The 25,041-nt window shown below is 44.1% G+C and overlaps 1 protein-coding gene and 1 pseudogene across 4 annotated transcripts; one reads left to right on the top strand and one right to left on the bottom strand.

Moving 5' to 3' along the window:
• Positions 1 to 1,434: 1,434 nt before the first annotated feature.
• Necap1 (NECAP endocytosis associated 1) lies at positions 1,435 to 16,527 on the bottom strand. Of its 4 annotated transcripts, XM_087657690.1 has the most exons (9): positions 16,414 to 16,520; positions 11,397 to 11,481; positions 9,920 to 10,020; positions 9,708 to 9,812; positions 8,899 to 8,980; positions 8,127 to 8,235; positions 7,509 to 7,692; positions 3,560 to 3,668; positions 1,435 to 3,050 (listed from the first exon to the last, which is right to left on the bottom strand). In XM_087657690.1, the coding sequence occupies exons 2-9, from the start codon at positions 11,426 to 11,428 to the stop codon at positions 3,002 to 3,004; spliced, it is 771 nt and encodes a 256-aa protein (XP_087513816.1). In that variant the 5' UTR covers positions 11,429 to 11,481; positions 16,414 to 16,520; the 3' UTR covers positions 1,435 to 3,001.
• Positions 23,242 to 23,617, top strand: Rpl31-ps10 (ribosomal protein L31, pseudogene 10; annotated as a pseudogene).

Raw genomic sequence — 25,041 nt, 5'->3', positions numbered from 1 at the left:
GGGAATAATTCTCTCCTGCGTTGCAGGTCCTAAGGATCAAACTTGGTTTATCAGGCTTAATGACAAGCATTTACCTGTTGAGTCATCTCACTAACATTTTTGACTTTCTGATAATAATCATGATTTATAAAAATATTGTTCTTTTTCACAATGCCTTAAGTGTGGAAGACCCTTGATAAGGAGGAGGTACATTAAACACAAAGGTTAAATGTGAGACAATTCCAATGTTTTATATTCCAGTTCTTAAAAGTTTAAGCCACTCAACTAGGATGGCAGCGGATGGCAACAGATGCAGCGGATGGCAGCGGGCCTCTGTGCATGTGAAGTGGGGCTGAAGTTTGAGAACAGCTTTCTGAGGGAGGCTGCTAGGAGGACAAGCTAACGACACGGGGGATCCAACACACACAAAACAAGCATATTATCAAATCTTGAGAGGACTTCACTCCAGACAGCAGCTCGGCTCTAGGCTAACTCCCAATCTCTGGGAAAACTGAAGCTCACCGTATGAAGCAAGTGACTCATATGTGGACTGATGGGACGTGGTGTGTAAGTCTCATATGTGGTCTGATGGGACATGGTGTGTGAGTCTCATATATGGTCTGACGGGGTATGGTGTGAAATTCTCATGAAGTAAGATTCCATACCATGTCACTTGGAATCATCTCAAAACCACATACCACAGGGCCTTGGACCATTCTCAAGGCAGATTAGTGTTTTGGGGGTTTGGGTTTTTTTTGTGTTTTTTTTTTTTTGTTGTTGTTGTTTTTGAGTGGTAAGAATTTCTTACACTTTTCGGATGCTATACCCCTTATTAGTAATCTGCAATTTTTTCCTTGTGTTGTCTGTAACACTATAGTGTTTAGCACTGTAAGTTTTTCTTGTTTTGGTGGTTGGTTTGGGGAGTTGGGGAGTTCTCATATAGACAGGGATGGTATTAGCTCTCTCGGTAGCCGACAGATGCTGAACTTGTGCTCCTCCCGCTTTCACCTGCGACTGCTAGGATCACAAGCATGTGCTGTCATGCCCAACGGTATGTGGTGCTGGGAACCAAACCCCAGCCCTGCGCATGCTCAGAGACACCTATTCACTGAGCTCTAACACGTGTGATGCGGCACCAAAAGTACCCCTGATGCAATGACCACGGCCCTTTCTGTATTCCCCTGCTTATGACCCTGGATACTAAGTCTCATCCTGCAGGGTTCTGCACGATAAACACCTGCCACAGTCGGTCTCTTAAAAGAGTAACAAGTGCACGTGTCCTTTATGGCTTTCTGGCCCTCTTGTGCTGGGCCAGGTAAGCTAAAAGGACAAATGAGGCTAGCAATGAGTATGTCTAACAATCTAAAGCACTTCCCTAGCATGCACAAAGCCCTGGGTTTAATTCCTACCACTGGGAGGGGAGATCGAACATAAACTAAAGATGAAAAACCAGCGTCTTTTTTAATATCTTTAATTACCATTATTGCACCAATACAGCATACGCTTATATACATATATCTTCAACTTCATTTTCAATTTTCAGCAATTCAAATACATAATATATTATCATCTTAAGAATACAAAGAACACAAAATGGAGGAAGATTGAGAAAATAGGTTTCCCAACAGTCACTAGTGATTCTATACTTTCTTCTTAGTGTTTTTATTGGAACTTAAACGTCCTGCCATGGCTCTGCAACAAGAGAGCTGCCTGGGAATGGGAAGAGGCGATGGGAAAAATGGACCCGAAGTTAGAAAAAGCTACGAAGAACATTGAGAAACAATATATCTGAAAGGACTCTCTGCAGCCAGTGTGCTACCCAAACAGGTACCTGCAGGAGTGTGAGTCCTCCCACTCCTCCCTCAAACTGCCCGACCAACAGGAGACAGTACCCACCGACCTCAGAGGACGCTCTTCACAGCACTGTAAAAGGAATGGCGGCCAGAGACTGGAGAGTGATGGGGCGGTAACTTCCTTTAAGATATCCTAGCTGGTATCAACGTCTAGTGCAAAGCCTAACTGTCATAGGTAAAGAAAGCTGTGACTTCACCTCCTTCACACTGACACAATCAACAGCAGCTTTCCACAGAAGTGCTAGATGGACTGAAATGAAATGTTTATGAAAAGGAGTCAAACCAGGCAGCAAGGCATTGTGGGTACTGAATGGGAACTTAGTGCTTCCAGCTCTCTGCTCTACACATCAAGTTAAAACTCTTCAGGTCAAACACAGGGTGAGTATAGATCAATTCTATGCGTCAGTGCAGCAATCCCGTGGGGCCGCAAGAAATTAAACACTTCTGTAGACTACACCATGGAAAGCACAGCCCCTTGACCCCTTCATCTCAGAAATATTCACTGGTCAAAGATGCTGCACTATTCAACAAGAAAACAGTGAGGTGCCACCAACATAACCCTCTTGTCAAAGGAAACAACATGTAAACACACAAGAAGGTGATGGGGCTCCACCCAGCACGGGAAGTTCACTGCATGGGGTAAGCCTGAAGGAGGCCTTACAGAAGAGAGCCGGGACACAGCTTTCTCCAAATCTACCCCCATGAAAACCCTAACTTCATGAGTCCTGGGGCCAGCCTGACCATATTTAGTCTCGGATTAGTGGAGAAGACAGTTTCAAGGCATTTGTCTCTCCTGAAATTGCTAACTAGGGAATCATGAGATGATTCTGAAATAAGTTCAAGGATTTACATACGTTCGAGGTCACTCCCACTCATCAAGTTGGCCTTCTGAACTCTGCAAAGTCAGTCAGTGTGATAATACCCACTACTCCCTTGCTTGGTTCTGAGCAGGAAACAGCAGATTGTCTCCTGGATATACAGCAAGTAACACAGAGGTAACCAAAAAAAAAAAAAAAAAAATCCAGCCTGAATGCACAGAGAAGCTACAGGAAAGACTGACCACTGATTTGGGTCCTGGGAAATTAAGCCGTCCCTCAACTCCCTCATAGAATGGTGCCCTTGAGGTCATTTTTATTCTTCAAGTGTCCTCAACTTCTTGCCAATGCGACTCAAAACTGGACCCAGTTAGATGGCTGTGGTGCCTGGTTTGGAACAGAGCTGTAAGACAAAGGAAGAGACAAAAAGCCAAGGTAACACATTGGTATGAGATTCCAGTCTATTGCCAAGTATAAGAAGCTGCTGTCCAGAATTTCTAGATTCCCCTTCCCAGGCCTGAAGTACACCTAAATCTCTTCCTGCAGTTTTCCTCAACCCGAGTCCAGCACTCCTCCACTGCTTTCCCCAGAACTCCTCCTGAAACCCTGGACAGCAGCTGCTTCCCTGACTATACACATCCTCTATACAGAGTTCTCACCCTGTGGGTAGGAACCCCTTTGAGGTTTCAATACTCTTTCCCAAGGATCACGTGTCATATATCCTGCATATCAGTATTTACATTACAATTCATAACAGTAGCAAAATTACTGTTCTGAAGAAGCAATAAGATAATGTTATGGTTGGCAGGCAGTACAACCTGGAAACTATTAAAAAGTCACAGCATCAGGAAGACTGAGAACCACCGCTCCACACACTAAGGGAGCGGCTGCTGGGTACACTGTGCCCATTACCTGGATGCAGTGCTAAAGTCTCCCCACAAGTCATTGCTTGTAGAAGCTGGAGCTGGAGCTGGTGCTGAAGTCGGGACAGGAGCTGGAGAATCCAAATCTAACAGGATATCTAAACAAGATGAGGGCGGGGGAGTTGGGGAGCGTTTAGTCATGTGTTCACAAGAGACCTACACCCAAAGGTCACAGCCGCTTTATTTATAATCTCTCAAAACCGGGACAGTTTGAATGCTCTTATGTAGGTGATGGTTAAAAACACTGCAATAAATGCATATAATCACCAATAAAAAGGAGAAAACTTGACATATAAGATGACTTGAGACTCACACTAAGTAAAAAAGCCAGTCTCCAAAAGTTAAACTGTATCACCCCACTTATATAACAGGCCTAAAGCAGTAACTTTATATAAACATAGGGCAGAGAAGAGACTTCCATGAGCCAGGGACGGGAGTAGGGGGTCCAAAGGAATTTGGCTATAAAGGGTGATACTGAAGATTCTTATAGCAGGGCCGGAGAGATGGCTCAATGGTTAAGAGCACATGCTGCTCTTCCAGAGGACCCAAGTTCTATTCCCAGCCCTCAAGTCTGGTGATTCGCAACCATCTGTAACTCCAGCTCCCAGGGCTCTGGTACCTTTGACCTCTAAGGGGATTTGCACTCACATTAAAAATAATAAAGTTAGCCAGATGCTGATGGCACACACCTTTAATTCCAGCACTCAAGAGGCAAAGGCAGGCGAATCTCTGAGTTTGAGGCCAGCCTGGTCTACAGAGTGAGTTTCAGGATGGCCAGAGCTACACAGAGAAACCTTGACCCTAAACAACAACAACAAAATAATAACAACAAAATAATAACAACAACAACAATAATAGCATGTCTTTTAAAATAAAAGACAGTGATACGGACTTGTTGCAACCTGCCCATCACGATGGCTCCATAGACCTATGCAGAGCAAAACTGTAGGAAATGAAGGCCACCTACCAATGTGTACACACAGACAGATGAGAGACTTGAATAAGACCAGAGATAACGTCACAGCCAAACACAGTTTTGTAAGATATTATCAGAGATACTGAACAGATGATACAAGACTTTATTCAGTATTTTTCTTTTTCTTTCCTTTGCTTTTTTTTTTTTTTTTTTTTTTTCAATTTGAGATCAAGTCCCAATAGTTCAGGCTGGCCTAGAAGTGAAGTCACTTAGGACGGCACTCAACTGCTGCTCCTGCTTTCTCCCTCCAAAGTACTGGGACTTGAGGTGTACCCAGCACTCTTTCTTCCTTTCATTATTTCTTACAACTGTGTAGGAGTCTCTAATTCTCAAAATAAAAAGTTTAATTAAAAAATTAATCGCTAGGGTTGGGGATTTAGCTCAGTGGTAGAGCGCTTGCCTAGGAAACGCAAGGCCCTGGGTTCGGTCCCCAGCTCCAAAAAAAAGAACCAAAAAAAAAAAAAAAAAAATTAATCGCTAGATGTGTGGTCACAAATTTTCTCAAGTCATTTCACTTATATTCCCTCTTTTAATGAAATATAACTAAGCTAATCCCAGCACTTGGGAGGCAGAGGCAGGTGAACTCTGAGTGGGGGGCCAGCCTGGTCTACAGAGAGGGTTCCAGGGCAGCCAGAGCTACACAGAAACAGAAAAAAGAAGAAAAAGGGGGCAACTGGGTCACTGTCTCATTCAATAAAATGTACAAGTGGGCAAGAATTTTTAAAAAAAAATTTTTTTAATCTTAAATAGGGTCCCTGGTACCTTCTGGTAACATGAAGCAAAATGGACAGCTACAAAATTTCCACCTCTAAAGTTTTAGAAAAAGCTTACCCTTAGTAATAAACTCAAAAAATAACATGTATTACCCAATACATTAAATTAAAAACTCCCAGATTCTGGTGGGAAAAGGGAACCAGGCAGCAAAACCAGAGGAATGGGGAGGTGGGGGGAGGTAGAGGAAGGAGGAACGAGACACACAGGTGTGACTGACAAGTAATCGTAAAGGAAATGCAAGCACGGTGGCACACACATGGAAGCTCTACACAGGAAGATCAGAGCGTCAGGAGTTCAAAGCTATCCTCAGCTACATAACAAGTTTGAGGGCAGCCTAGGTTACAAGAGATACTGTCTCAAAGGTGGTGGGAGGGGAAGTTGGAGAGATGGCTCCTCTTCCAGAGGACCCAGGTTCAGTTCCCAGTGCCCACATGAAGGCTCAAAATCACCTACATTTCCTATGCCCTCTTCCAGCCAAGGGCTCTGCAGACACATGCAGCACAGACAGGCATGCAAACAAACTGCCCAAACGCATAAAATAAAATCTGCCAAGAACAACTGAATAAACTGTTTGCTTTAAGCCTTGAGTACTGACACGCCTTTAATCCCAGCTCTCCAGAGGCAGAGGCAGGCAGACTGCTCTAAGTTCAAGGCCAGCCTGGTCTACCTAGTGAATTCCAGGATGGCCAGAGCTCTATAGTGAGCACCTATCTCGAAAAATAACAAAAAGTGTTCACTTCAGCAGCACACACTTCCTGCAACACTACAGACAACTAAGATGGTCACCGCATAAGGACGGTGCACAAATGTGTGAAATGTCACACTCATAAATAATAAATAAACAAATAGTAAAAAGTTAACGCCTACCAAATTCTAACCTGGTGTTCTGTATTAAATGTGTATGTGTATGTTATCTGCACACACACACAGACTCTCATTTCTGAGAGTCTAGCCTGCCCTGGATTACATGGTAATAGCTCCTCAAAAGGAAAAGAGAAATCCCTTTGAGTCCTAACGGTCTCCTTTTTCCCAAATGGGAAAATATAACTGTGCCTGCTGTTTCCCCCTAGCTGGTAAGGAAAACCAAAAATGCTGTCTGGTTTTGTTCGAGTGGAGCTACTACAGCTCACTGTGTAGCATGCAGGCCTTGTATCTGATCCTCCAGCCTCAGCCTCCCCAGAGCTGCACCGCCTGTGGGGTAACCAGACTGGAAGGTGACAAACACGCACAGACACCCGATGGCATCGTTTCACAGAGGGGCTGCCACGTTCCAGAAACTGCAGCAGGCCTGTTCAGCATCAACCTTACCAACCTGGGGTCATTTTCACCTCCATTTTGCAAGCAAGCCTACTCAAGACTTAAAGACCTTAAGCAAGCCGTGCTACGGCACACACTGCCAGCCCTTGGGAAATGAAGGCAGATGGATCAGGGATTCTGGGTCATCTTCAGCTACACAGCACATTCAAGGCCTAGGCTACCTAAAAGTAAATCTGGCTTTTTTTGGTTTTGGGGTTTTTTGGTTTTTTGGTTTTTTTTTATGAGAAAACTTAAATGATTTTTACCAAGTGCATTCAGACATGAGTACTAGAGCTATAGCTAAAATCATTTTATACGTCTGACTTACAAGCCTCCTAAGCACCTAACAAACAGTGAAGGAAAGAGTCCTTTTTTAAAATTAATTAATGTGTCTTTTTGTTGTTTTGTTTTGTTTTTGTTTTTTGAGATAGGGTTTCCCTGTGTAGTCCTGACCACCCTGGAACTCACTCTCCTCTAGAGTGATGGGATTAAAGAAGTGCACGCCACCACCACCTGGCTTATTTTACTCTTTTAATTATATGTATGTGCATCTGTATGAGTGTGTGCACATGAGTGCCTGTGCGCTCAGGTCAGAGCCTCAGATGCCCAGGTAAGCTGCCTGACCTACGCGGTGCTAGGAACCGCACTCACGTCCTCTCTAGGAGCAGCACTCACACGTTAGCCATCCCTCCAGCCCAGAAACAGCCTTAAACGAGCACATGGCTTCTGTGAGAGCACCTGCTAGATAGCGCTTCACCAGGAAAACTCTGATCCCTCCCCAACATCGCCTTGTCAGTACGAAAAGCAACTTCCTAACAAAAACTCATCAGTAAATGGATTATCCATTTAAAACATAATTTAAGGATATTTTCAAGTTAAGGTCGAGAGTTACCTGAATCATTACTTCCATGGTTAGATTTTGGAATGGGTGGTGGGGTGACGTGGTTGCTGATGGCAACGGAGGAGGACGGTGGGGGGATAGTGACTTTGCCTCCAGGAGGAGGTGGGAGTAAGCTCAGGCCCCCCGTTCCTGAGGCCCGGGGCTTAGAAGTACCCCCTTTCTTGGCTGTAATGTTCTACAAGAGAGAGAGAAAGGGATGTCTAGAGAATGACAGGAAAACAGTAATAATAATAAACCCCATACTCAGTCGGCATGCACCCTTAACCCCAGTACTCTAGAGGAAGACGTGTGGATACGTGAATTCAAGGCTAGCCTGATCTACATGGCAAGTTCCAGGCCAGCCAGGATTATACAGTGATACCTTGTCTCAAAAAAGAGAACAGCAGCTGGAGAAACGGCTCAGCAATGAAGAGCCCTGACTGCTCTTCCAGAGGACAGGGCTCTGACTCCCAGCACCCACATGGCAGCCAGCAGCCATCTATAACTCCAGTCCAGAGGATTCAACACCCTCTTCCAGCCTCCAGACACTGAATGCCTGTGGTGCACAAACATATGCAGGCAACACGCCCATACACATAATAAGACGTAAAGAAAAGGGATCACACCTACCCCAATACTCAGCTTGATGGTTTGCCCTTCCTTGAAGCCTAAATCCAACTTGGGACGACTATCCATTTCCTGCGATTCTTTGGAGATCTCGGTTTCCTGCTTTACCCACCTTTGGGGAAATAAGAATTTAATCTCAGTTTGCAATTACCTGAAGCGGAGTCTGACCCAAATCTGACTATGTCTCACTCTGATGAACTGCAATGCCAGAAAGCAGAGTGGGGACCCATAAAACATGAGGGAGACAATGAAAACAACATCCAAAGGTTCAACTGAGAAGCCACACCGAGTGTGTGGTAGACACCCTCTCAAGAGTTCCCAGTCCTGCGCCTAAGCTGCCCCGAAGGAGCTGTGTCAGCTACTGTGCCCTTCAGCTTCTTCAGGGCTTCAGAGCAGTAAAGACCCACACTGTCCTAGGGATGGGAGGTGATGTGGTACTGGACACTGCGGCTGTGCCAAACTCACATGCAGGCACAGAACACAAGAGCTGCCGTGACAGGAACGGCGCTTCTGCCCGTGTACAGTCGAGGCTGCTGTGCGCCACCCTCCCCCATCTTTCTAAAGCAAGGGCAAAGTCCCCATGGGTGTAACAGGTATCAACGCAAACCACTGCCAGGATCTGAACTGTATCCCAGGCTGTATGGAAAGATGAGAATAGGGACAAAGATAGGAAGAAGTACAGAGCAGACTACGTAAACCATGTGCTGAGAGAAACCCCCGCTCAGGCAGCACCCATAACTATGTACCCTGAAAACCAAGAGCAAGCTTCACTCACTTGAAGTGATCTTGCAGGGAGACATTAAAGTCGAAGGCATCTCCCCGGTCCGTGAAGCCGATGCCAATAAACGCACTGCGCCCTGTGAGGAGGAGGAGGGATCTCAGAAAGCAAGCTCCCTGTGACCTCTGCCTATCAGAGCTACGTGTCACACAAGATGCATGAGACCTGCTTAGAATCTTCTCACGGGCCAGCAGTCGGCAGACAGCATGCCACTCAAAAGCCAACTCTCCCTGCAGCATGAGTCTGACAATGAAGTTCTGCTAAAATAGAGCCACCCCAACCGTACTGTGGCTACTTCACCCTGCAACCAGCAATCTAAGAGCTGCAGTCACAACTCACCTCATGCATAAATATTTGTTGTCCTTGGTTACCGACCTATTAAGAACTACAAAGAGGTGGGACATGGTGGTGCACAGCCTTAAGCCCAGAAGAAACAGGCCCATCTCTGAGTTCAAGGCCAGCCTGGCATATATTGCAAGCAGCCAGGACTACATAGTAAGATTCTGTCTTAAAAGAATTAAATGGCTGAGATATGCTGCTCTAGAAATTATGATTCAAGACAATTTCATCAAAACCCACCATAGTTGTAACATGCTATCTTTTGTTAAGTATTTTGATTAACTTTACAAAACTGAGCAAAAGCTCACATCTATAAAATATTAATCCTTTCCCACAGTATCATAGTAACATTGAAACACAGGAAAGAAAAAGTTATGCAGGAAAGAGAAACATAATAAGGACACAGTTTTATTAGAGTACAGCCTATTTTCCTAAACGTATCCCACCAGAAAGCCTGGATTTCTTACCGGTGCCATCCTGGATCCTGATCACAAAGTAGCGGCTGGAGTCGGCCACAGTCTCCACAGCAATCCCAGGGTACTGCTCTACTGGCGCCTGAGCGAAGAGCTCCCCTAGCAGTGAGAAGGGGCTGTGAGCGGACTCCAGCTAACCGCATGTCTCCGCGCCAGTCATCAACTGAGGAACTATTCATCCGCCATGCTTGAGGATCTGCACTTACCTGAAACTTTATCTTCCAGTTTGATGTAGGCAATCTTCCCTTTTGAAGTGATTCGGAGGCGACCAGTCCAATCAGGCTGGTCTAGCTTCCAGTCAGATGCCCTACAGAAGGAAAACAGCAAGTCTGGGGCCTCAGGTACACTCCATGAGTGGGCTGTTCAGTTTGGTTTGGTTCAGTTCAGTTCATCGGTTAGGTTTGGTTTGATTTTTCTTTTTTTTTTTTTTCGGACCTGGGGACCGAACCCAGGGCCTTGCGCTACCAAGCGCTCTACCACTGAGCTAAATCCCCAACCCACTGGTTTGGTTTTTCGAGACAGGATTTTTCTGCATAGCCCTGGCTATCCTGGAACTCACTCTCTAAGCCAGGCTGGCCTTGAATTCAGAGGTCTAACTGCCTCTGCCTCCCAATGCTGGGGGGCCTATTCTTTCTGCATATTAAATAGTCAAGAGAAACAACTCAATAACTTAAAACTGAAGCCCCGTGTTCTCATGTCACATACTGTCTAGTACACATAACACGCAATGTCTCCTTTGGACCACTTTCAAGTTTAGGAAATCCCAACAGAGATATGCAAAGTAAGCACAAATAAAACCACCAGCCAGGCAGGTGGTGGTGCACAACTTTGATCCCAGCACTCAGGAGGTGGGTCTCTTGAGTCTGAGACCAGCCTGGTCTACAGAGTGAGTTCCAGGGCAGCCAGGGCTACACAGAGAAACCCTGACTCAAGATAGGCGGGAAGGACAAAACTAAATTTCTTGAGAACTGTGATGTAGTTAAGTGATGCAGTCTTACCTACCATATAATCCCTAACATCAGAGACAAAAATAATAAAAATTAATCTGAGTTTCATGGTGCACACTTTTAATCCCAGCACTAAAGAAACAGACGCAGGCAGACCTCTGTGGTTCACAGTCACCCTATTCTACATAGTAAGTCCATCTCAAAAACAAAAGTTCTAAAAATGTAGTTTCTCCTATAGTGGTACTCTCCTACCTATTAGATTTACTTAATACTGCTTCATTACTCAGGGGTCAGCAAAGTGCTTCTGCTGCTCCAGAAATCACTAACCACGTATGATCGCTCACGGACTTCAGCCAGCCTTTACACAGTTCTGATGAAGTGGCAGGCACTATTCTAGATGCTTAGGCTATAACAGCAAACAAAGCACCCCACCCCCACCCCCAGAAAGTATACATTTCAACAGAAGGAAACATACATATTCTCGGTGTCTTAGGTTACAGTTTAAGGTGAGAAGGAAATACAGAGGCAGTAGAAATCCAGGAGGGCAGTGGGAGACAGGTTATGGAATTCAAGAGTGACCAGGAAGCTGAGAACTGCGCTCAGCGGTCAAAGCTTGTTTAGCAAACACCAAGCCCTGATTCCACACCAAAAAAAGGAGTCAAGGTAGCCTCATCAAGAAAGTGAGTTAGGCAAAAATGTAGAGTAAACAGTGGACAGAGGTTGTAAAGACAGCTACCTGCTTTTAGATTGGACCTGAGGCTGCTTCATAGGAAGGAATCCAGGCCTGACACTGTAAAACTGGTCAAAAGCTCAGGGAGAAGCTGTGAAAAAGAAAGAAAAAGTAGAGTAGGTGGCAGTTTCCTTTGGGTACCTGAGAGGAAAGTGCTCCAAGCACAGTGTGAAGGTATTGAGGTGAAAGTATGCTGGTCAGGTTTGAGGACAAGGAAGCTGTTGTTCTTGCAAGAAGCCAACTGCCAAAGAAGCAAAACAAAGCCAGACCATGTAGGACCTTGTAAGTCATCAAAAACATGGCTGCTCCTATGCTAAGTGAAAATTGGCTAGGCCTCATTTTAGACAGGTTTGTGACTCAGCCCCCTGTATTACAGCCATTCCTTTGTCTGCTGTGTAGAGAAGAGATGGATGCTGTGATGGCAGAAGCGGGGCACTTAGTTAAGAGCAATCAACTTCAATGAGTCATGACAGGGGCTCAGAGGAGACAGGGCAGAAGCAACTAGCAAGATTCTGGATTCTAAAGGAAAAGGCAGCAGGATTTTCTAATGAGGTCTGGGCCAAGAGCAAAAGAGAGGTCAAGGCAAACCCCAACATTTTGTGGCCTGAGCAACAAGCTACCAACAACTAAAATGTGGGAAGCTTATTGTGGACACCATCTGGGAGGCTGGAGGTTGAACTCTGAATATGCAGAATCTCAGGTGTCTTAATAGGTTTTGAAGAGAAGATGAGGAGCGGACAGCTGAGTATATAAGAACAGGGTTCAGGAAAAACATCAAAAATGTAGACACCACTGTTTCAAACCATCCTAAAACCCAACCACTGTCATCTGCATTTATATGAACTTGAGCAAAATCTAAGGTATTATTTATGACCAAGACTACAAAACACTGGATTTAGATGTGTTTTTTTAAGGGTGTAGGAAAGGGGGAATTATTTTAATAATTTATCTCTTAGGAACCTGAAGACTTCAAAGTGTGGTGTGCATACCTAAGTTAAGAGCAGGATTACGGGGAGTGTGAGGCTTGCCTGAGCTACAACATTAGGGCCCTGTCCCAAAACAAAAAACAAAACTTACAAAACACCACCAATACTTTTGGGGAAGAAAAGTAAAAAGAGAAAGTTTAACAAGACAGTAAGTTAAAAGAAAATCAAAACTAGCAAGAAACTAGGATTTTTGTCTTTGCAGTGTTTAGGATCAAAGCCAGGCCCTTGAGTGCGCTAGTTGAGCAGAGCTCCGAACAGGGCTGTCAGACAAATGCTTTCATCTCCTTCTCTCTTGATGTTCTTTCTGCCTTCAGAGACTCTTAAGTACTTGAGTCTGATCCAGAGTAGAACATCCTACAAGTCCTCATTAATTAACTTTTTTAAAAAGCACTTGCCTGCTTGCATATTTATATATTTTGGGGATGGGGGCACATGTACGCCATGATATGCATGTGGAAGTCAGATGACAACTTATAGGCTGGTACCTCATCATTTTCATCTTATGTATGCAGTGTCCTCAAATAATAAACAAATTTTTAATATATAAGTGGATATACGCCAGCAATTTCCTTCATCCTTGATCCTTATTTCCTCTCCCTCACCAAAACCAAGTCTAAAGAATTCTTGGATTTGCTGGTCTCCAAACAACACTATAACCTAACCTAACTTAACCTCACTGGCCATGTGCAGCCATGGGACTGCATTAAGTCCCAACAGTTGGAAAGAAGATCTCCAGGAGATTGGAGCCACAGGGCTATACTGTGAGACCCTGTGTAAAACAGACACAACTAATGTCACACTTTTTCATTTACCTAAGCAATAAAAACTTATTTATAAAGGAATGAAGGAGAGAAAAAAGGTAACACTCTTCAGCCAACTCCTATGCCAGGAGTTACTCTATTCTTGGGACAACCAGGTGAGTGTATCTTGCATGTCAAGAATCAATTATGTTTATTTTAGAAAATGAGATTAAAGTTCAAGAAATGACTTTGCCACAAAGTAAAAGGTTAAACTTATTTGTTTTTATGTTATTGGGGAGACGAAGGTTTTTTGTTTTGTTTTGTTTTGTTTTTTATTTATGTGTGCATGTGTACAGGTATCCAGGCCAGATAGTTTCAGCTCCCCTGGGCCTACCACTGTATGTGCTGGGAACTGAACTTAGGCCCTCTACAAAGAGCAGCAAATGCTCTTAACCACTGAGCCATCTCTCCAGTCCAGTTCTTGTTTCAGAGTTTAAGATAGAGCCTCCTGGAGCCAAGGATGGCCTTACATCCCCAACCCGCATACACCTCCATCTCCAGTGCTGAGATCAGAGCTATGTGTCAACACTCCCAGCTGCAAACTTCATTTTTGACTTTCCAGTCAGTATACTGTCAGAGTAAGTAACGATAGGATACCCCTTGGATAGTAAGAAATATCAAAATAAGCACAGGAAACAGAAAAATTAAGAACCTACTTTGATGGACACTGTAGTGACCTGATGAGGGGAAAAAGGCTGTGAATGAAGTAGGAAAGAAATGAGACTGTGGGTGGAGGCAGGGAGGCTTGAAATAAAGGGAACTAGAAGACTTCAATGTTTCTATATCATTTTGAAGTCTTAACCTCTAGAGAGACCCCTTTACTCAGTAGTCCAGCCATTGTTAGCTCATGTGCTTGGGTTGGTTGGATAATCCAATTTCTTCTTTTTAAATGTATTAACCATGTGTGTATATGTGCAAGAGCCAAGCACAACATGCCATAACACATTTGTGGCAGTCAGAAGACGAACTGTAAAGTTACTGCTCTCTTCCCTTTACCTGCATTTGGGAGATCAAATGTTGATTTTTCAGCCCTCACAGTAAGCACTTTACCTGCTGAAATGGGCCCCAATTTCTTTTTCCAGGGAGCATTGGCTAAGTGCTTACTATGTGCAAGACACCGCTGGTCCTTCTAGTCCCTACAGATACAGAGTTTAACAAGACTTCAAGCTGTTCATTCTACCCTGCAGATCCATTAAACATTAAAGCAGAGATAGAGATGAAGATAAAGTACTATGGAAGTCCACAGAGAGTTGGCCTAAACCAGAATAGGTCAGGTAGAGTGATGTATTAGGTAAATCATAACATGGTTCCTCTGACTACTGTCAAGATGCATGCTGAGTTTCAGTCGTGGTCAACGTGGGGTCTGATAGTTCCTTGAAAGCAGAACTACCTCTACCAAAACATACACAACTCAGAGGGCCCACTGCACGGGTCTGTGCAAAACCAGTGATTGGTGGTGAATGACCCTCTAGCTAGGAAGCAAAATGGAGATAGGTAGAAGGTAATTTTCCAGCAAGAGAAAAACCATGAAGGTATGTCAGTCAGAAAAGGGACGAGTATTGTATTTTTATAACGCTGTAGTGTTGTGGTTTGCCCGGAAGTAATCTGTATTTTGATGCTAATTCCACTGCCCTAGTCACGTACTCAGGAATCAGGCGACTTCATCAGAACCTTCTCCCCATTGAATTTGTAAAGTACAGGTGAGGCAGGTACAGGATAGAAGGGGGCCTGTCATTGGAGGAGAGGGAAGGATGGGCGGGAGAGAAGTTTGAAGAAAGAGGAGGAGACTGGAACAGAAAAGAAGAGATGGGGTAGAGAGAGGGGACACCACGGCAGGACAATGGAGGCTGGTGTAAAGATTCCACTGTGTGTTTACAGGTTGTCATTAATGTTCCTAAGGGATGGATGGTACTGGGCTTTGTATGTTTAAGTGGGCAATTATATCTTATCAATTGGGTCAAAGATTATTGTGTTGTGTGTTCTTTTATGTGACGGTTTGAGTGTAGGAAAGTGTGTGGCGGCAGGAGACACTGGGCCGCCGAGGAGTTGGGATGTGTTTCTGCCAAGATACCTAGCAGATCCCTTGGGGCTCTGCGGTGCTGGACCAAGCGAGGTAAAAGACAACTACACTTTGTGGCTCAGTAGTTAAGAATACTTGCTGCTCTTGCAGAGGGCCAGGGTTCAGTACCCAGATGATGGTTCACCAACATCAGTGACTCCAGTTCTAAGAGATCTGATGCCTCCCAACATCACTCTGACCTCTGTGAGTACAAGGTACACACTCATACATTCAGGCAAAATACCAATACACATACATATAAACTAAATACATCTTTTTGAAAAAACTTGTGAGATACAAAAGAAGTGCACAGTATTCTCACATTCTCCTATTTTACAAATGAGAAACCTTAAGGCCTGGAGAAGAAAAAGATTGATTGGCTCATAAATTACACAGCTATTTAGTGTTGAGGGCTCAGACTCCAGAGTTTTCAACACAAATCCCAGTGAATTCCCTTTGAATTCCACAACATCCTACACTATCCTCAAAACCTCAGTCACTGGATTACAAGGTTGTCAGCCCTTACAAGAGAAAATGCTGCATTGACTCTGAAAAGCTATAGAAGAGGTGACCAGGTTGGTAGGAAGGCAGAAATCCCTACATAATCAAGACTTTATGTGGGAGGAGAGAAGCGGGGGTTACACACACAGAATGAAAAGACGCAATAGCTAATCACTGGAAAACGGGACCTGAACGTTTGTCCACTGCAAAACCTAAAGGAAAAACCAAACGGTGGATGATGACACTTGGCGAGAATGACAACAGTGTCAATTAAAATAGCAAAACTACGATTTACCGACAAGTGTCAGGAGAAATCAGAAGAGTGGGGGAGGGAGAGCGTGCTGCGTGCGTGTGCAAATGCGCGCGCGTGGAGGATTACAAGCCAAAGGTCGCAGAAAGAGTAACAGATGGAGCAGGCATGAATGGATTGCGGATGACGAGGAGCAGATGATGTCCCAAGGGGCATGGTGAGGATAGGTGGAAAGATGCATGAAGGAAGTAAGAAAACAAAATAAAATAAGAGTTCCAGCAAAACAGAAAAGTGGACAGAGACGCTGGCAGCCTGGGTCGTAGGCTTACTAAGGGACCGCTCGGGGGCAACGGCGCGGGCCGGTGTGTGCTGCCCAAGGACACAGTCGTTATCCTGGCGGTCACCGGCTGCAAATCCCACTCGGTACCTGTAACCGCGGTTGGAGGCCCGCGGCGGAATCCGGTAGACGCTGACGTCGGGCTTCACACACAGCACAGACTCGTATTCCAGCTCCGCCGCCATCTTGGCTCCGCTAGCGCCGCGGGGGCGGGGCACGGGTGGGGGCGGGCTGAGACGCCGACGGCTTCCTCTGCGTCACTTCCGCTTGGGTACGGCTTCGAGGTTAACCTCTAGGCGGCGCAAAACCTGTTTGAAACCTGGAAACAGTGACGCTCCTGGCTCGCCATCTTGAGTAATGGCAAAGACAGGCTCAGTGGTAGAGCACTCTGCCTGCCAAGATCTTGGGTTGGGCTCTATCCCTAGCGAAATTTTTTTTTTTAATTTCAGTTCTCTTTTACCTACCTTCAAACGGTAACCAAAAAAAAAAGTCACTGAATATACAGAAAACAGAGCAGAGAGGTTGAACAAAATGAATCTGTGCTTCCTCATTCTTTTCTCATACTATAAGCAAGTGCATAGTCTAATAAGTGCTACCATTTTTTTTTTTTTTTGCAATTTTGTAGGTTTTAATGGTGACTTCTTCGTATTAGAATGACCCTGATTACAGTGCTAAATGCTATCTAGCATCCCTCAGCATAAGAAGCCCGGTATGCCACACATGATGAGAACTAAACAGCTCTATCCACAAATATGTTCTTTGTGCACTCGCAAATGTAAGCGTAAACAGTGTAATTTAGAAACGTTTTAGCTGGCGCAGACTTCAAGCGGCAAAACCAGATCTGATCTTATTTTGTCCTCCGAAACACCAGTAGCAGCCTCCATCGTTGAATTCTATCGACTGGTTGACTTACACTTCTGATTGGTTTACTTTGCCTAGGAAAGTCAATTCTTAAAATCAAGAAGAATTAGATATGGCTGGTAAGGATGTAGAAATTGGCCACCGTTGCCAGGACTATAAACTGATCCAACACTGCTTTGAAGGGACATTGAGCAGAATTCGTCCAAATATTAAGTGGGTGTAACCTTCAATTAACACTTCCAATAGCCTTTTGTTTGTTCGTGTTTGTTTATTTGGAAACAGAGTTTCAATGTAGTCCAGGCCGGTCCTCATCTCATTGTGTAGTAGAGAATGACTTTGTACTTCTAATCAACGTGCCACCAGAGTGCTGGAATTACCGGCCTGGACCACCACACTCATTTTTTTGTCAGTGTTTTGGATCACATCCAAGCAAGCGTTCTATCAACTTAGCTACATCCCCAACCCGAAACTATTTTTTTCTATCATATACTTCTCCACCACATGTTTTAAGATGAACACATACACTCTGGATGAAGACGAAAAAGAGAAAAGGCAGAAAAATGCTCTATTACTGGTTTCCTATTTCTAAACCTGTGATCTCAACAGAAGCCTCAGTCATGTTACTTCACCACATTGAACTCTTTCATTTCCCCTTTCTGTATCAACAGTGCTGACGATCGCTTACTGAAGCCCCAGCCCCTGGTTCACCTTTTAAGTGTTTTGCATTTTTTTTTCTCTCCAAATCTGGTCATCCTAGAGCCTTCCAGTTTCACATAGTTAGTGCTCCCTAATATTACACTCCTTCTTGCAACATGTAAAATGTAATATATGATAGCCAACTGCAGCTTACTCCAAGATTTTATAATTTGCTTATTATGTTAAAATCAAACAGAATACGGGATCTTAGCAAAATAATGAGGAAATACACTGTAGCCGGTTCTATACATGCAGAAAGAGCACACCATTTTCCCTAGTCTTATAGTGTCCTCTATGGTTTAGATGACCATATTACCCCAATTTTCCTGGCGGTGGTTTGTTTGTGGCAGCATCTCATTCTCTAGGCCAGTCTGGCCTTGAACTCACAGAGCTCCTCCCGTTTCTGCTTTCTGAGCGCTATAACAGGTGCAATCACACTTACCTCCATACTTACTTCTGCTTCTGAACACGCATGTCCGCAGCACATATCTTTCTCACTTACTCCTTAGTAAGATCCTAAGATCTTATTTAAATACCACTGTCTCTAGGATTTGATCCTCAAAATTTTTTTTGTTTGCTTGTTTGTTTTTAATGTATGGGTGCTTGCTTTTAGGTACTACCCACAGAGATGAGAGGAAGGCACTGGATTTCCGCAAAGGTGGAGTTACAGATGGCTATGCTTAGAACCAAACCTAGCTTATGTAGCATGACTTGGCTTCTCCCTTCTTTCTTCCATTCTTCCTCTTTGAGCGTCAGCTGAGGTCCTATAGCTTCCCTGCTCTGACGTTTTTTTCCCCCCATATCACTAATGTTCAGCACAATTTCTAGTATATCATAAGATTATAGACATATTTGTATCATATTCTCACTACAACCTGGTTGGCATTTGTTCAATCCCAATCAAGATAATTAAAAATGCCTTGGCTGACACATTAATTCCAGCACCCAGGAAGCAGAGGCCAGCAGATCTTGATGAGTTTAAGGGCTAAGTAGTGAACATCTTTCTTGGTGTTGGGCGGGGGGGGGGGGGGGGGAATATTAGGGTGCCTTGACTAGAACTCTCTTCTACACACCACTGGAGGGCGGTAGCTACAGCACTCATGGATCCAGATTAGCTGCTGAAAATGAAGATCATTCTCTCTTCTGTATAACTTCCCCAGTGTATATGATTTAGCCAAGTTGTATGAAAACACTTCTCTTGGAAATGACTCACCTCACCCATTTCAAACTGTGATTACTTTTCAAACTATGTAACCACAAACGTGAGTCACATTGTTATTTACTTTTCCCAATCATCTCTACCCACACACAAAGTTACTCTTAACAAGTTTATAAATTCTGACTTACACCTTTGTCCAGAACAACATTATCAGGGGTATTTACTAGGGTAAATATTCCTAACTCTGGAGGCTGGAGAGATGGCTAAGCAGTTAAGAGCACTGGCTACTGTTCCAGAAAGACCCAGGTTCAATTCCCAGCAACCACATGGCAGTTCACAGCTGTCTGTAACTCCAATCCCAGGGGATCCAACACCCTCACACCAATGCACATAAAATAAAAATAAATAAATCGTTTTAAGAGAGAGAGAAAAAATTTCCCAACACCCAATGCTGCTTTATTTATAATAAAACTTAAGAGATTTGAATTGTTTATATTTCCTAGCTCAAATGGCCCTGAGTGGCATTTAATATAAATCTTGCATTTACATGTAAGAGACTTGCATACTGATTATAATAATTTATTTGTCTAAAAGCATAGTTTGGTAAAGCAGCCAGGATAGGAATCTCAGACCTCATAATTTTTTGTTGTTTTGTTATGGTTTTTCAAGATATGGTTTCTCTGTGTAGCCCTAGCTGCCCTAGCCCTAGCTGGAACTTGTTCTGTAAACCAGGCTGGCCTCGAATTCACAGAAATCCACCTGCCTCTGCCTCCTGAGTGCTGGGATTAAAGGCATGTGCCACCACATCTGAAATGTCTCATAATTTTTTAAGTAATTTTTTCACCACATGACACTACACCGTCTGGGCAGCACACGAGATGCTAGTTACATGATAATGTACATATGCTTTTCATGTAAAACAAGCCAAAGGTTATTTCTCAAGTATAAAAGGTGTAGGGTTTGTTTCCAAGGTGATGTCACAAATCTCTGAAGTTGGCAATCACGTTAACCAACACAATACTCATAGGCTTAGCTACACATAGAAAACTTAGAAAGGGACACACAGCTAGCATGTGTAACCTATTGGGAAATGCACTTGAAAAGAGGAATAAGAACGAAACTTAACTCCTCTGTAAGCATGTCTGCATTGGATCCTTACAGTGTGCATGTAGATGTGTAATTCAAAAGAATGATGCTTTTAGTAGAAAATGGGACCTGCAAAATGGATGAGTGGATACCTCACCTGCCATGCAAGTCCAGCGGCCCGAGTTCGACTCTTAGAGCCCACAGAAGACAGCTGCAGACAACGCCAGCCAACCGTGTGCTTCACTGCACAGCAGAAACGAGAGAGACCCCCCCTCAAAAAGGCAGAAGGAAAGAAGCAATTCTTGAAAACTGTCCTTTGACCTTCCCACATGGGTCATCACACACACACACACACACACACACACACACACACACACACAAATTAAACAAATGAACATTGCCACAGACCACTCAGACGGAGGACACCACGGGAGAAGCAGGGTTCTGGTACTCAGGAAAGCACAGGTTTGGCGCAATGACAGACAGACACAACACACTCAGGGTGGTTTGAATCTGCTGCGATTTTACTGAAATCTGCTTTGCGGTTATATACAATGCTTGAACAGGAGCTAATTTTTTGGCCCCTTGCCAGGGTACACTCAAATAATAACCAAGACAAAGTTTAACAGTTTACATGCAGTTCAGAACAGAAAGCAAGACAGGAATCAGACTTGTGCCAGACGGTGGTCATAAACCTCATTTACCTCAATCTCTAAATATCATCTCTCAGATAACAACAGGATAGCCAGCTGTAAGGAATCTTTAGTCTTTTACTCTCTCTTAGCCAAAATTCATGTAATTGTCTTTTTAAAGATAGGATAGTTCCTTTTGATAATAGGCAAGCATGGGGACATGATCTGGCCAAGCGTTCTATAAAATTTAAAGAATAATATAGGGCTGGAGAGATGGCTCAGTGGTTAAGAGCACCGACTGCTCTTCCCGAGGTCCTGAGTTCAAATCCCGGCAACCACATGGTGGCCCACAACCATCTGTAATGAGATCTGATGCCCTCTTCTGGTGTGTCTGAAGACAGCTGCAGTGTACTCATATATAATAAATAAATAAAATATTTAAAGAATAATATAGTACTCTCTTTCCATCAATATTAACCCATCTATCACCTTCTTCATCACATGTCCCTATGTAGGGCAATGGCTCTGCAGTGGCCCTGTTTTTACTAAAGGAGGGGCCCACAAAATTCCTCTAATTAAATAATGTTTTCTTCCATGTAACTACTTGATAGGAATTCCTAAATGTTTGGATTTTTTTTTATAATTGATGGGACTTTCCCCTCTAATAGCTAGCGCCTTAATTCTTTCACTATCTAGGAGGTCTGGATTTTCCACAGTTAATTCTTCCTGTTGTAAGTTATTGATCACATCTGTTAGAGTTTCATTCTGATTCTACTTAATTTTTGCTAGTGCTTTCAAAGGAGGCATGGTCCATAAAGACCAAATCAGGTCTCGATGTTCCTGTTAGTAGAAAAAGAAACAAAAGAGCAAATATGTCACTCCTGATCGTACCAATTCGAATCAGCTAGGCAGAAAGTCAAGAAGGAAGTGGCCAAGTGTCTCCAGGAGACAAAGTTCCAAGGAACACATCTCTGGCCTGCTGACCACGATTGTTTCATGTCAGACAGGCTCCATTGGAGCTATCGCAGCAGAACATAAATGCAGGAGACATGACATCAGTACTAGCATAATTCCACGATACCTAAACAATAGAGAGTGTCAGCCATTGACCTAATCGTAGCCATTCTTACTCCTTACACACCAATATTGTGTTAGGTTAAACCATCCCAGCCTGCAACTCTCAGTTGACAATCTCTAAATCTGAGGAGTAACAAATTCTGGTTTGCTGTTCTCAACATCCAGAGCAGCACCTGGGACCCAACAAATATTTAGCCAGGGGCTCAAAATGACCTTGAGTTCCAGTCCTACAGAACATAGGATCAAACCCAGCTTAGCCTTTGTGGAGAAAACATTATCAGCCAAAAGTCTGAAGGCTCTGTCTCAGTTGGGGACATCAGCTTAAAGTCGAAAATGAGAACCCTCAAGTTAGGATTCCGTTTCCTGATGATCTCAGGAAAACGTCCTCTTGCTCTGCTGCAGTAGCTGCAAGTGATGATTCAGACCCAGGAGGCTGGAGGTGGTGATTCACCCTGCAAGAATCCCCATATCACAAACGTGAGGCATGTCGCAAGCTCTAGCCACAATTAGAAGAGTAAGGCGCTAAACCTAGCATTTGCTCTTCACGCCAACTGTAACCATTCCTTACTCTACCACGAAACTGGTGGAGTCGGCACCAGGGTGTGTCATTACGGAAATACCTCTTTCCAGAGAAACGCTTGCTGAGTGAACAGTCTTACAGGCTGTGGTTCAGAGCCTTGATTGTCAGGAAAATCCCTTTAAATGTCCTTATTACATTTATTTATTTGCATGTGTGCCCACGTGTGTATGCGTGTGTTGGACTTTAAGTGTGGAGGTCAGAGGATCCCTTGCTGGGAGATACTTCTCCCCTTCCTCCATATGGGTCCTGGGGATCAAACTCAAATTGCCAGACCTGGCAGCCAGTGCCCTTACCCACTGAGCTATCATGCCAGCCCTACAATAGAGTTTTTTAAAGGTGTGTGTTAAGCCAGAGGTTTTGAGACAAAGGCTAAGATGATGTGACCCAGAAGGTCCCCACCCTTCTCTTCCTGCCAAGAGCCCCTGTTTGCAAGAAGCCCACTGAGATAGCCCTCAAAAAACAGACAGTACCCCAGCACATCACTGCCTCCCCTCCCCTCCCTTCCCCTATAAAAAGCTCTTACCCCAGTGCAGGCATGTGATGTTCCTGATTTCCTGTGTGATCCATGAATCCTATGTCTAAGAGGTTAAGAGCACTGGCTGCTCTACCGGAGGATCCTGGGTTCAATTCCTAGTACCTACATGGTGGCTCATGCTTCTTCTTATGAATTCTGCTGGCCCCAGGCACATGGTGGTATAGAGACAAACATATAGGAAAAACATCCACACACAGAAGATATTTTTACCTTAAAAACTTAAAGGCAGGGGCTAGTGAGATGGCTCGGAGGTTAAGAGCACAGGCTGGCTTTCCAACTTGGGCCCGGCAGAATGGCTCCCGAAAAGAAGGGTGGCGAGAAGAAGGGCCGTTCTGCCATCAACGAGGTGGTGACCCGAGAATACACCATCAACATTCACAAGCTCATCCATGGAGTGGGCTTCAAGAAGCGTGCTCCTCGGGCACTCAAAGAAATTCGAAAATTTGCCATGAAGGAGATGGGGACTCCAGATGTGCACATAGACACCAGGCTCAATAAAGCCGTCTGGGCCAAAGGAATAAGGAAAGTTCCGTACTGCATCCGAGTACGTTTGTCCAGAAAGCGTAATGAGGATGAGGATTCACCAAACAAGCTCTACACACTGATAACTTACATGCCTGTTACCACATTCGAAAATCTACAGACAGTCAATGTGGATGAGAACTAACTGCTGAATGTCAAATAAAGTTACAGAACTGCAAGAAAAAAAAAAAAGCACAGGCTGCTCTTTCCAGGGATCCTGAATTCAAATCCTAGCAAGCACATGGTGGCTCACAACCATCTATGAGGTCATCTTATGGCTTCTTCTGACATGTGGGTGTACATGCAACAGAGGCTCATACATTAAATAAATAAAGAAATAATCTTAAATTTTTTAAAAATGTAAGGCTGGCCACAAACTCACAGAGATCCGCCTGCCTCGGTCTCCAGAGTGCTGGGATTAAAGGAGTGGAGTGCATCACCACACCTGGCATCTTTTCAAAGATTGTATTCTTATTTATTTTCAATTTAGTAAGGTAGGTGTGTGTGTGTGTGTGTGTGTGTGTGTGTGTGTGTGTGTGTGTGTGTTCCCAAAGACCAGCAGAAAGTATGAGACCATCTAGAGCATCTAGAGGTGACATTACAGGTGTTTGTGGTTGCTGAAAATAGAACCTGGATCCTCCTAACCTCGAGCCATCTTCTCCAGTGGTGTACCCCTTTAATCCTAGCAGGAGGCATCCTGTGCATTCAAGGATAGCCTGGTCTATGTAGTGGGTTCTAGGACAGGTAATATACTCATAGAAACCTTACCCGCCCCCCCCCCAAAAAAAACAACAAGCCAGAAGAGGCTCAGCTGTGCCTCACAAAGAGAATGTGTTTCTTAGATAACCTTCATTCAGGCTGGAGAGATGGCTCAGTGGTTAAGAGTACTGACTGTTCTTCCCTGAGGTCCTGAGTTCAAATCGCAGCAACCACAACCATCTGTAATGAGATCTGATGCCCCCTTCTGGGACCAAGTACATATGTGATGCACATACATACATACATACATACATACATACATACATACATACATGCACATATGCATCAAATAAAATGTTAAAATGTTTCTTAAAAGGAAGTCTAGTATCAGTGAATCAAGAATGTGGAGAGATGGCTCAGTGGTTAAGAGCACTGACTGCTCTTCCAGAGGTCCTGAGTTCAGTTCCCAGCAACCACATGGTGGCTCACAACCATCTGTAATGAGATCTGGTGCCCTCTACTGGTGTGTCTTAAGACAGCTACAGTGTACTTATATATAATAAGTAAATAAATCTTTATAAAAAAAGAAAAGAACACAAACTAGATAAGGCATTTTATAATCCATGGTAATGATCTCACAGTTTCCTTTTAACAGCTAGGATGTAGGTCAGTGGGAGCACACATGCCTAATATACAAGGTTCTCATTTCAATCTACACAAACTAAAGGCTTGTCCTTCTGTCCACCGTGACGGTTTAGTGTCAGCTTGACAGAAGCAGGAATCACCTGGGAAAGGGCCTCTGGGAGTGCCTTTTGGGATTGTCTTGATCATGTTCTGCAGTGGGAAGAACTGTCTTAAATGGGGTGTGATC

Source organism: Rattus norvegicus, chromosome 4 (genome assembly GCF_021556685.1).
Source record: "Rattus norvegicus strain SHRSP/BbbUtx chromosome 4, alternate assembly SHRSP_T2T, whole genome shotgun sequence".
Taxonomy (NCBI): Eukaryota; Metazoa; Chordata; class Mammalia; order Rodentia; family Muridae; genus Rattus; species Rattus norvegicus.
Note: the sequence above shows the minus strand (reverse complement) of the source record. Positions and strands in the feature narration are given on the sequence as shown.

Excerpts from the sequence above, each read along its gene's own strand:
- Necap1 (XM_087657690.1), bottom strand. The coding sequence starts at position 11,428 with ATGAAGCAGCCTCAGGTCCAATCTAAAAGCAG. Across the intron at positions 8,981-9,707 it reads CAGGATCCAGGATGGCACCG|GGCGCAGTGCGTTTATTGGC; the intron begins GTAAGAAATCCA and ends TCCTCCTCACAG. Across the intron at positions 7,693-8,126 it reads CCATCAAGCTGAGTATTGGG|AACATTACAGCCAAGAAAGG; the intron begins GTAGGTGTGATC and ends TCTCTCTTGTAG.